Genomic DNA, 12,064 nt, shown 5'->3' with positions numbered 1-12,064 from the left:
TTTCTTTTTAATTCACTACCGGTGGTTATACGCAATTTCTTGGAAATACACAAGTAAAAAATAAACGTACACAATCCTTATACACACCTGCGTCTTCTGACAATCTGACCACAATCTCCATGACCGTTAAGAAGTCCTCCTCATTGTTACTGAAGTCCCGGAGGATGTCATTCAGCCCTCTGGCAATAATCTGACTGTGGAGATGAGAAATGATCTATACAGTTACTTGGGCAACACTGAGTGGCGGTATGCTAATTACAGGCATTGTGTGAAGGGCAGGTAGTAAAACCAAGGAACAAAGCAGTCAGTGACCTCTGTCCAGAGGGAGGAGAGACGGTCAAGGAACGTCCAAAGATAGTCATTCCCATGTGGGTCACTGTCCTATAGGAACCAGACCTGTGTCCTCTGGTCTGGTGGTCACTGGAGGTTGAAACTGTCCACTTGGAACTGGAGAAAAACGACTTTCTCCTTTTTGGATTGATTCTTCAGGCCTAGATAGACTCGGAAGAGAGGCTCCATGACAGTAGGCGGGAATTCAGTGACCAATACATGCAGAAGGAAAAGGTCCCAAGAGGCGTCCAACGGCCACCTCAATCTCAAATGGCCTCTACCCACTAGGTGTCAGTAGAATCCCCCTGGCTGCCCCCCACCCCATGATGTGACAACTAAACTAGGTCTCCGGACATTGCGACAGGTCTATGGGGGCAAAAATCAGCCCTGGTTGAGAACCATCTCATTAGAAGATTAAAGGTATAAGGAACCCTCTGTACTGGCTTTGCAACTCTTCTGTAAATCTAAAACTGCTGAGGGGCACCTGGGGGCCACAGTCAGTTAAGCATCCGACTCTTGATCTCAGCTCAGGTCTTGATCTCAGGGTCGTGAGTTCAAGCCCCACAATGGGCGTGGAGCCTACTTAAAATAAAATTTAAAAATTAAAAAAATAACTAAAATTAATACTTTTATTAAAAGCCAACACCTTTGCTGGCTTTTTATTAAAAGCCAACACCTTTGCTGGCACAGATATGAGGCAACAGGAACCCACAGATACTGTTGGTAGGAATGCAAAATAGTACAGTAATTTAGAAAACGGTAGGTTCTTAAAAAGCTAAATATGCATTTATCATTCAATCCAGCAATTCATTCTTAGGTATTTGGCCAGATGAAATGAAAACTTATGTCCACATACAGACTTGTACACACATGTTCATACTGGCGCGATTCACAATAGCCACAAAGTGGACGAATTTCCATGTTCCTCGCCGAGGGAATATACACACAAGGCACCAACTGTCCATACAATGGACTAGGATGCAGCGCTAAAAAGGAACAGGCCTAGTGGTAATAACGGAGATAACTTCCCAACGTATTTTACTAAGGAAAAGAACCCAGAGAGAAAAGACAACACGACACACGATTCCGTTTATAAGGAATTCTAGAAAAGGCAAAATCTCCGCCTCCAGACACAAATCGCTGGTTGCCTGGTCCGCAGTGGGGAGGAAGCGAGGAACAGGGCAAAAGCAAGAACAAGGACACAAGGCGGTGATGGCAATGTTCAAATGTGCCTCTGGTTGAGGGTTGCGTGACTGTTGACACGTATCCACCTGGGTGCTTTAGGTGGGTGAATTTTATCGCATGACATATATGCCTCAGTAAAGCGGCGTTTTGTTTTGTTTTGTTTCTCAATGTGTATTTATTGTTGAGACACAGGGAGAGACAAGCACGAGCACGAGTGGGGTAGGGGCAGAGAGAGAGATAGAAACTGAAGCAGGGGGCGCCTGGGTGGCGCAGTCGGTTGAGCGTCCGACTTCAGCCAGGTCACGATCTCGCGGTCCGTGAGTTCGAGCCCCGCGTCAGGCTCTGGGCTGATGGCTCAGAGCCTGGAGCCTGCTTCCGATTCTGTGTCTCCCTCTCTCTCTGCCCCTCCCATTCATGCTCTGTCTCTCTCTGTCCCCAAAATAAATAAACATTAAAAAAAAAAAAAAAAAAAGAAACTGAAGCAGGCTGCAGGCTCTGAGTTGTCAGCACAGAGCCTGACGTGGGGCTTGAATCCACAAACCATGAGATCACGATAAGAGTCGAAGTCGGACGCTTAACCAACTGAGCCACCACCTAGGCGCCCCAGCAAAGCAGTTTTAAACAAAGACATTAATACAAGGGAAAGTCAGTGTGATCAGCTGTGGCCTGGAGGCCTCTGCCCAAGATGAGGGACAGGCACTCTGGAAAGATTTCTTGGAGCCAATGGAAAGGAGCCCCTGCCTGCCTCTGCCTGCTCCTCTGAGCCCCTCACAACCCAGGAACAGCACGCATCATTTCTGGCCGTACATCAGAATTAGCTGAAGTTGCAAACCCACCTTGATTTGCAGGAAAAGACTGGAAATGTGGAATTCAAAGAGGTAGTCGTTTGGCCCAGCACACGACAGGAAAAAAATCCATCAACTCAAGCCTGTCCTCGGAGAGACTTATACCACCCCTGGGATGAAAGGTCGAGATCTGGCAGCCAGGAGGTTTGGGAAAGTCGAAAACAGACACTATAAAGTCCCTGATTACATTTCACTGGACCACATTCAGGTTGGCCTCCCCTGGGAAATCAAGCAACTAAGATCCCCAATCTGCTTCCAGGGCCATAGAATGGATAGACAGACCTGAATCCAGCTTCGAGTGGTCGCAAGGGACCTGCCCTCTTAAGGGAGGTGAGGAGAGGGGCAAGAGAGGGCCCCTGAAGCAGGGAGCGACAGTGTATCCGCCGCAGTGAATACAGAACGGGAAAGCTAGACTCCCACACGCCAGTGCTCTGGCACCAACACTTTGGAAAACTTGGCTGCTTTGGGCTGGAATGACCTGGAGAGGTCATAGTGGATGAGCACAGTCCAGAAGCATCAGGCTCAGTCCTTCTCAGTGCCAGCTATGCTAATGAGGAGAAAGGAGAGAGAACAACTGTGCGTGATTCAGAAAGCATTAGAAAGTTCGATGAGCTCAGCCACCGGAAGCTCAGGGCATGGTCCCTGGCCCGTGGTAAGCCCTCAAGCGCATCAGCCATCAGTATCACAACACAAGCAAAGAACTGCAATTAAAATGTCTACCAAAAGAGGGAAGCTTAAATAAGTTATGCTAGATCTATCCATGGGCATGCTGTATAAGCAGTTTCAAAGTTACCGATAGATATGCACTGACTTAGAAAGACGCCTGTGATACCATAAATGAAAAGATGACGTGAAGAATTTTATATACAGTATGAGCCCATTTCTTAATACAAACTATGTTTACGTATGTACGTGCAATACACGTTACTTGTATATGCATACACTCATTTAGGGAAAAGTCTGGAAGCATATATTACCTTAGACTGTAGTGGAGGGGGAGGGAGACTCCCTGTTTCAGAGAACTCCTGAAATTGCTAAATGTTTCAAGAATGTGTTATTTTTGTGAATTTTTTGAAATATAAAGTGGATGACTCAATTTTACTCAGCAATGTTCCCTGGAACTCTTAGCATGGAAGTAACCTCTTATGTCTTCGTCTCTTCCTTCTCTCACCCACTGGTGCGGTCACTGTCGTGAGTCTGTGAGTTAGCCCAATTACCCAGCCCCAGACGCAGGGCCAAGAGATGCCCGTGTTCCAGGGCCTGCCCTGAGGGGCACAGCTCCCACCGGGATGTAGGCAAGCAAATGAACAAAGATGGACAGTGACAAGACCCTCAAGAGAGGGGAGGAGAACACAGGGGAGTGAGCCAGGGAGCTCAGGGTAAAGATGTGCAGGAGGAAGGCAGGAGGACACGGAGGGGGAGGACATGGGACCCAGACACAGACCGATCACACAGGACTTTAAAATAAGCATGATTATCATGCGGAAGGGCTGGGGTGCCTGGGGGGGGGGGGGGCTCCGTCGGTTAAACGCCAGACTTCGGCTCAGGTCATGATCTCACGGTTCATGGATTTGAGCCCCACGTCGGGCTCTGTGCTGACGGCTCAGAGCCTGGATGGAGGCTGCTTCGGATTCTGTGTCTCCCTCTCTCTCTGCCCCTCCCCTGCTCATGCTCTGTCTCTTTCTGTCTCTCTCTCTCAAAAATAAGCAAACATTAAACAAAAATTAAAAAAAAAAAAAAAAAACACGCGGAAGGGCTGCTGGAAAGGCTGGACGTGCTCGGACAGTGAAGGATACAGGAACTCTGCATGCTCTGCTTGATTTTTCTTGAAATCCAAAACTACGCTCAAAATTAAAATTTATTAACTAAATGGAAGCGAAATAAAGACTGTTTCAGATAAAAGCTTGTGAGAATTCACGGGCAGCAGTCTTAGACTAACAAGAATCGAAAAGGAGGTTCTTGCGGCCAAAGGATGCCAAGTGAGAATGGGCATTTCACAAAAAGAAATGAAAAGCACGAAAACGGCCTAAATGATGGCAAATATCAAAAAAGTATGTTCCTCATTTTCATTGCTTTAGAAGATGGTTGGAGGGGCGCCTGGGTGGCGCAGTCGGTTAAGCGTCCGACTTCAGCCAGGTCACGATCTCGCGGTCCGTGAGTTCGAGCCCCGCGTCAGGCTCTGGGCTGATGGCTCAGAGCCTGGAGCCTGCTTCCATTCTGTGTCTCCCCCTCTCTCTGCCCCTCCCCCATTCATGCTCTGTCTCTCTCTGTCTCAAAAATAAATAAAACGTTAAAAAAAAATTAAAAAAAAAAAAAAAAAAAGAAGATGGTTGGATATCTCCAGGAAATAAAGTAGCAAGGTACGGTGGGTGGGATGCATGATGGCGTGCACTACAGAAAAACAAGAGCACCAAAGGTGGGAAGAGGCAACGGCAGCCCCCGCGAGCATAGTCTGTACTCTCAGGACGTGCTCACGCAGGACCTTGCACCGTATGCACAGTGGCATCATTTCATTGGAATACATGTTGTAATAAGTCAGCGAAGTACATTATACTCCCCAGAACAACCAACACAAATTTATTAAAGGAAGTTTAACTAATAAGCCGATAGTGAAGATAAACTGGAATCGTAAAAATGGAAGCAAAAAAAGTCCAAAGAAATGATTCTTCTATTTCAAATATGAAATACAAATTGTTTATGTTCACACACCCCCTCTTGGAAAGCAGCAGCAAAGGAGAAAAACAGCAAGACGAGTGGAGTCGATAGAAAACGAAAAGGGGGCATCTGGGTGGCTCAGTCAGTTAAGCGTCCGACTTTGGCTCAGGTCATGATCTCATGGTTCACGGGTTCGAGCCCCACGTCGGGCTCTGTGCCGACAGCTCGCGGAGCCTGGAGCCTGCTTTGGAATCTGCGACTCCCCCCCCACACCCCGCCCCCTCCCCAGCTTATGCTCTGTCTCTGTCTCTCAAAAAATAAACAAACGTTAAAAAATTTTTTTTAAAAAGAAAACGAAAAGATGGGGCGCCTGGGTGGCGCAGTCGGTTAAGCGTCCGACTTCAGCCAGGTCACGATCTCGCAGTCCGTGAGTTCGAACCCCGCGTCAGGCTCTGGGCTGATGGCTCAGAGCCTGGAGCCTGTTTCCGATTCTGTGTCTCCCTCTCTCTCTGCCCCTCCCCCGTTCATGCTCTGTCTCTCTCTGTCCCAAAAATAAATAAACGTTGAAAAAAAAAAATTTAATAAAAAAAAAATAAAAAAATAAAAAATAAAATAAACCAACCAAACCCTATCAATCGTCACTTCAAATGTGTATGACCTAAACATTCATATTAAAAGGCAGAGATTATTAAATTGGGTAAAAAAGCAAGACCCAACTATATGCCTTCTATAATAACTACACTCCAAATATAAGACATGAATAGGTTAAAAATAAACATACGAACAGAAATATATCATCCAATCAGTAATCAAAGGAAAGTGCATATGTTAAATTCAGGGAGTAAGGTTCCGAGAAAGGAATATTTACTAGGGACAAAGAGAGGCATTACACAGAGATAGATAGATCAATCTATTCAAGAAAACAGAACACTACTAAATGTGTATGCACCCAAGCACAGAGGTTCAAAATACACCAAAGAAGCTGTTAGAATTGAAAAACAGACAAATCCATAATCACAGCTGCAGATTCCAACACCCCTCTCTCAGTAACTGACAGAACAAGCAGACGGAAAATAAGTAAGAACACAGAAGACCTGGACAGTGTTTTCAGCCAACTTGCCCTAACTGACGTTTCTAAGATACTGTACCCCAAAATACTGGGATGCACATTCCCTTCAAGTGTACGTGGAACTTTCACCACCTAAAGCAGTTTCAGAAACGTTAAAGGAAGAGAAATAATACAAAGTGAGTTCTCTGACCACAGAAGACTTAAACTAAGAATGCAATTAACAGAAAGATACCTGGAAAATCTTCAAATATTTGGAAATTAAACAATGTACTTCTAAATAACTCATTGGTCAAAGGAGAAATCATTGTAGACATCAAAAATACTTGACAGCAAAAAGCAATAAAAATATTACTATCAGAATTTGAGGATGCAGCTAATCTAACACTTAAGTACTTCCAGTACCTAATAGCAACCTGACAATGTTATTTTAAAAAAGGCCAGGGGGTGTCTGGGTGGCTCAGTGGGTTAAGCGTCCAACTCCTGATTTCCGCTCAGGTCATGATCTCAGGTTCATGAGTTCAAGTCCCACGTTGGGCTCCGTGATGACAGTGAGGAACCTGCTTAGGATCCTCTCTCCCTCCCTCCTTCTCTGCTCCTTCCCCTACCTCAAAATAAGTAAATAAACTCAAAAAAAAAAAAAAAAGGCCAAAAACATAGCTAAACATACCTCACAAGAAAAAGAACAGCAACAAAACTCCCCTCAAAAAAGAAAATAATATGAATTCGAGGAGAAATTATTGAACTAGAAAATAAACACACAATAGGGAATATCAAAGCCAAAACTTGATTCTTCAACATAACTAATATACTTGATAATCCCCTGGTAAGAATTATCCAGGGGGAAAAGAAAGAAAAGGCAATAATAACAAATAACAGAATGGAAAATGGGGCCATACTACAGATTTCACAGACAATAAAAAGAAAATTACCATTTTCTAACACAGAATGAGATAATAGATCTAAGCAATGATTATTTGTGACCACTAAAGTCATGAGAAGAAAGGCTGGTGGGGAATTTTATAATGAAAGAATCCAACACCCGCACCCACTGCTCGACGTGAACATCTCCAAAAGTGGAACACCTGGACATTGTTTCGGGATGTTTTGTAATGAGAAATATACAAAACAACACAAGAAGTATTGTTTAAAAAAAAAAAAATTGAAGCAAAATCTAATCAAGTCTCCAAGTGTAATTTTTGGTTCACAGAAAACACAAAGAACAAAGGAATATGTTAAATTACACCATGAGAATAATGACCACCAAACCCAGAATGTGGAAAATTCTACAAGACTAATGACCCCTTCAACAAATAGATGATGTAGGGAAAAGATGAGAGGGAGAATCAATTAGAGATTAAAAGGGATTCAAGATCAAAAGGAAAAAAAAAAAACTGCAAACCAAAAAAGACTTAAGAGACACATCTACCTAATGAAATGTGTGGACCTTATTTGGATCATGATTCAAACAAATCAACCATAAAAAGGCATTTCTGAGACAGGGAAAATTTAACATAGATTGGTAGGCTGAAGGCATTCTTGTTAATTGGGTTGAATGCGATAATGATACTGCAGTTGGATTTAAGTCTTTAACTGGATAAAATGAAATGTCTTGAATTTCTTTGAAAATACACCAGCAAAAAAAAAAAAAAAAAAGCACAAAACTTCCACAGAGAAAATGACCAGATTTTTATCGGGACATTCAAGAAAACCTACATAAAGAGAAAGATATACCATGTTTATGGATTGGAAGTCTAAATATTGTAAAGAGGACAATACTCCCCAAACTGATATATCCATTCAATGCAAACTCAAGCAAAATCCCAAGAAGTGTTTTGTTTTATTAGAATCTGATGAGCTGATTTTGAAATTTATATGAAAATGCGAAGGACCAAATCATGTCAGAGAAGAAAAACAAAGTGGCAAGTCTTGCTCAATCAAGTATCAAGACCCACTACTAATCTACAGTAATCAAGACAGTGTGGTACTGGCTGAGGGGGAGACTGCTGGAAGAAGAGACAGCCCAATCACAGACTGGATTATAACGGAGGTGGCACCCCAGCGCAATGGGGACAAACCTATTTTTGCAAAGTGGTATTGTCATAATTAGGAAAATGAAACTGGACCCCTTGTTCATACAAGGAACAAAAATTACTTTCAGACGGATTGCAGACCCAAATGTGAAAGAAAAAAAAAAACTCTAAAGCAATATAAAACATTCTGTTATGATCTTGGGGTAAAGGAAGACATTTTAAGGAAGCTTCAAAATGCACTAAGGCTAAAAGAAAATGTTGATAAATTTACATCAAAATGAATAGCTTCTGGTCACCAAAAGAACACCATAAAGACAGCTGAAACACAAGCCACAAGATGAGGAAAGATGTTTGCTGTACATAACTGACCAAGGTTTGAAATCCAGAATATATAAAGAGGTCCTACAAGTCAATAATAAAAAGAGAGACTGGGAATGCAAACAGGTGCAGCCACTCTGGAAAACAGTATGGAGGTTCCTCAAAAAATTAAAAACAGAACTACCCTACGACCCAGCAATTGCACTACTAGGTATTTATCCGAGGGATACAGGGGTGCCATTTCGAAGGGGCACATGCACCCCCATGTTTACAGCAGCACTACCAACAGTACCCAAAGTATGGAAAGAGCCCAAATGTCCATTGATGGATGAATGGATAGAGAAGATGTGGTATATATACGATGGAGTATTACTCGGCAATCAGAAAGAATGAAATCTTGCCATTCGCAACTACGCGGATGGAACTGGAGGGTATTATGCTAAGCAAAATTAGTCAGTCAGAGAAAGACAAATATCCTAGCACTTCACTCATATGAGGACTTATGGAGAACAAACTGAGGGTTGCTGGAGGGGTTGTGGGAGGGGGGGATGGGCTAAATGGGGAAGGGGCACTAAAGAATCTACTGAAATCATTGTTGTACTAGATGCTAACTAACTTGGATGTAAATTAAAAAAATAAATTAAAATTAAAAATAATAATAATAATAATAATAATAGTAATAAAAAGAGATAATCTATCTTCCTCACCAAAGAAAGATTTCAGCAGGCACTTCACAAAAAAGAAATACAGATGTCCAACACACATATTAAAAGGTGTTCGGACTCATAAATAAATAAGATGTAAATTAAAATCACAAAGCAATACTGTCATATCTACCAGCACACTACCAGACTGGCTAATATCTTAAAATCTGACAATACCTACTGGCAGATAAAATGTGGGGCAAAGGTGGGAATACACACTGATGCAACCACTTTGGAAAACTGGCACTATCTCCTAAAGCAGAAGACAAGCATGTCTCATCACTTAGGAGTTCTTGCCGGGCTGTACGTCTTACAGAGATGTGTGCTAATTTGCACCCGTCTACATATATTAGATTGTTTACGGCAAAATTGTTCATAAGAGTGAGAAAACCTGGGGCACCTGGGTGGCTGAGTCGGTTGAGCGTCCGACTTCGGCTCAGGTCATGATCCCGCGGTTCGTGGGTTCGAGCCCCGCGTCGGGCTCTGTGCTGACAGCTCAGAACCTGGAGCCTGCTTTGGATTGTCTCCCTCCCTCCCCCCTCCCCTCCATTTGTGCTCTGTCTCTGTCTCTCTCTCAAAAATAAATAGGAAGAAAACTTGTACTCTAACAGTGGATGGATAAGATGTCAGTACGGTATATTCAAACAGCACACTGTTATAAAATCAACAAACTCAAAACGACATGCAAAACCACAAAGTGACATATCCTATATGATTTCCCACATCTCAAGTTCAGAAACAACAAAATTAACTTGTTCTATTTGGAAGCAGATACTTAGGTGCTAAGACCGGAAACAAAATGAAGGATGTAATGAACATAAACATCAGAAGGTGGCCACCGCATGGCAGGGAGGGAGTGGTGGTCAGGAGGGTAGGGAGGACACGCATCTGGGATGACCTCAGTCATGGCCACATGGGCATTTACTTCATAAACACTCCTTGGGTTTTTCATACACGTTTTATCCAATTATCTGCAAGTGCTATATTTCATAACAAAAGAAGTTTTCAAGAAAGTTGGAAAAAGATTAAAGGAGAAAAGGCATCTCAACAGATATAAAAGAAGCATTATATAAAATGCAGACCTCATTGAGGATTTTTTAAAAAACTCTTAGTAAGTTTATTCTATATAACAAATCACCTGTACTCTTCAAAACTGTCAAGAGTATCACGAGAGGCGAAGAAAGGCTGAGAAACTGTTAGAGATTGAATGAGCCTGAAGAAACATGACAATCAAATACAATACACGATGCTGGGTTGGATTCTAGACCTGAAAACCAACCAAACAGACAAAAACCCTGATTTAAAGGACACTCTTAGGACCACTAGAAAATTTGATTAAAATCTAGATATTAGGTAACAGTATTGTATCAAAGTTGAATTTCCTGAGTTGGATCACTATTCTGTGATTACATACGTGAACAGTGAATGTCCTTGTTAGAAAAAAAGCACACGGAAGTCATTAAAGAGAAAGCAACATGATGGGCACATTTACTCTCAAAATGGCTTTGAAAAACCGTGAAAATAAAGACAGACTGAATGTTAAAACAAACTTGATGAATCTGAGTAAAAAACAGACAGGAATTCTTTACATTACTCTTAAAACTTTTCTGTAAGTCTGAAATTATTTTTATTTTTATATTTTTTAACATTTTTTTAATATTTATTTTTGAGAGAGAGAGTGAGCGTGATGAGGGGAAGGGCAGAGAGAGGAGACACAGAATCGGAAGCAGGTCCCAGGCTCTGAGCTGTCAGCCCAGAGCCCAAGATGGGTCTTGAACCCACAAACCGTGAGATCATGACCTGAGCTGAAGTCGGACGCTTAACCGACTAAGCCACCAAGGTGCCCCTGAAATTATTTTTAGAAGTTTAAAAACAGGAGCACCTGATGGGCTCAGTCAGTAGAGCATGAGACTCTTCATCTCAGGGTTGTGAGTTCGAGCCCCACGTTAAGTGCAGAGATTCTTATAAAACTTTCAAAAAATTGGTTTTCATTTAAAAAGAAAAAAGTTGAAACATAATCTCTTAGCAAATAAGAAATACACATTTTCTTTTTTTCTTTTAACATTTATTTATTTTTGAGAGAGAGAGAGAGACAGGGTGCGAGCAGGAAAGGGGCAGAGAGACAGGGAGACACAGTATCCAAAGCAGGCTCCAGGCTCCGAGCTGTCAGCACAGAGCCCGACGCGGGGCTCGAACTCACGAACCGTGAGATCATGACCTGAGGCGAAGTCAGATGCTTAACTGACCGAGCCACCTAGGCACCCCAGAAATATACATTTTCTTAAGCTGATAAGATGTAGCTACTAAAAATATAAAACAAGATAGGAAAGGAAGAAATAAAACTATCATTTTTCACAGACAACATCATTGTAGTATGTAGAAAACCCAAAGAACCCCCAGGGAAGTTATTAAAATTAATAAGTAAACGTAGCATAATCAATGGAGACAAAATCAAAATATAAAAATGAATTCCATTTTCATATTATCAACAACCATTAGAATATAAAAATTTTAAGAAATGATACAATTTACATTCATATAAAAGATCAAATACCTAAAACTAAATGGAAACGATACAGATCTCTACAACAACGGAAAACCATGTATCATAGTTTTAGTTATTTATGTGTATGTACACACAGAAATTTAAGAAAATCTTCAAAAAAATGGAAGGATCAGAACACTAAATATAGTGCAAAGGTGTCAATTCTTTACAAATTGATTTATAGATGCAACGCAATTCCGATGAAAATCCCAGCGGGTTTTTTTCTAGAAATTGATGAACTGGTGCTAAAATGCATTTGGAAATGCAAAAAGTCCAGAACAGCCAAGACCATTTTAAGAACAAAGTGGGAGGACTTTCTTTACTTTATACCAAGATTGTGATGATAAAAATTGCAGAAATGAAGACAGTGGGGTCCCAGCGCA

At 41.9% G+C, this 12,064-nt stretch overlaps 1 protein-coding gene across 8 annotated transcripts in view; it reads right to left on the bottom strand.

The window, feature by feature from the left end:
- LOC115509926 (serine/threonine-protein phosphatase 4 regulatory subunit 1-like) overlaps positions 1-12,064 on the bottom strand; it is an 83,284-nt gene that overhangs the window by 42,144 nt on the left and 29,076 nt on the right. For 6 of the 8 annotated variants that reach the window (XR_003967523.1, XM_030309320.1, XM_030309317.1 and 3 more), the window contains one exon: positions 88-194. Coding sequence is in view for 6 of the 8 variants with exons in the window: in XM_030309320.1 (XP_030165180.1) it covers positions 88-194 (107 nt within the window). In the remaining 2 variants the exon portion in view is untranslated. Of the gene's footprint in view, positions 1-70; positions 195-312; positions 821-12,064 lie in introns of those variants that run through there. The other 2 variants (XM_030309321.1, XM_030309323.1) reach the window with 2 other exon arrangements.

The sequence above is a fragment of the Lynx canadensis genome, chromosome A3 (genome assembly GCF_007474595.2).
Source record: "Lynx canadensis isolate LIC74 chromosome A3, mLynCan4.pri.v2, whole genome shotgun sequence".
In the NCBI taxonomy this organism is placed as follows: domain Eukaryota; kingdom Metazoa; phylum Chordata; class Mammalia; order Carnivora; family Felidae; genus Lynx; species Lynx canadensis.
This window is presented reverse-complemented; position numbering and strand designations above follow the sequence as displayed.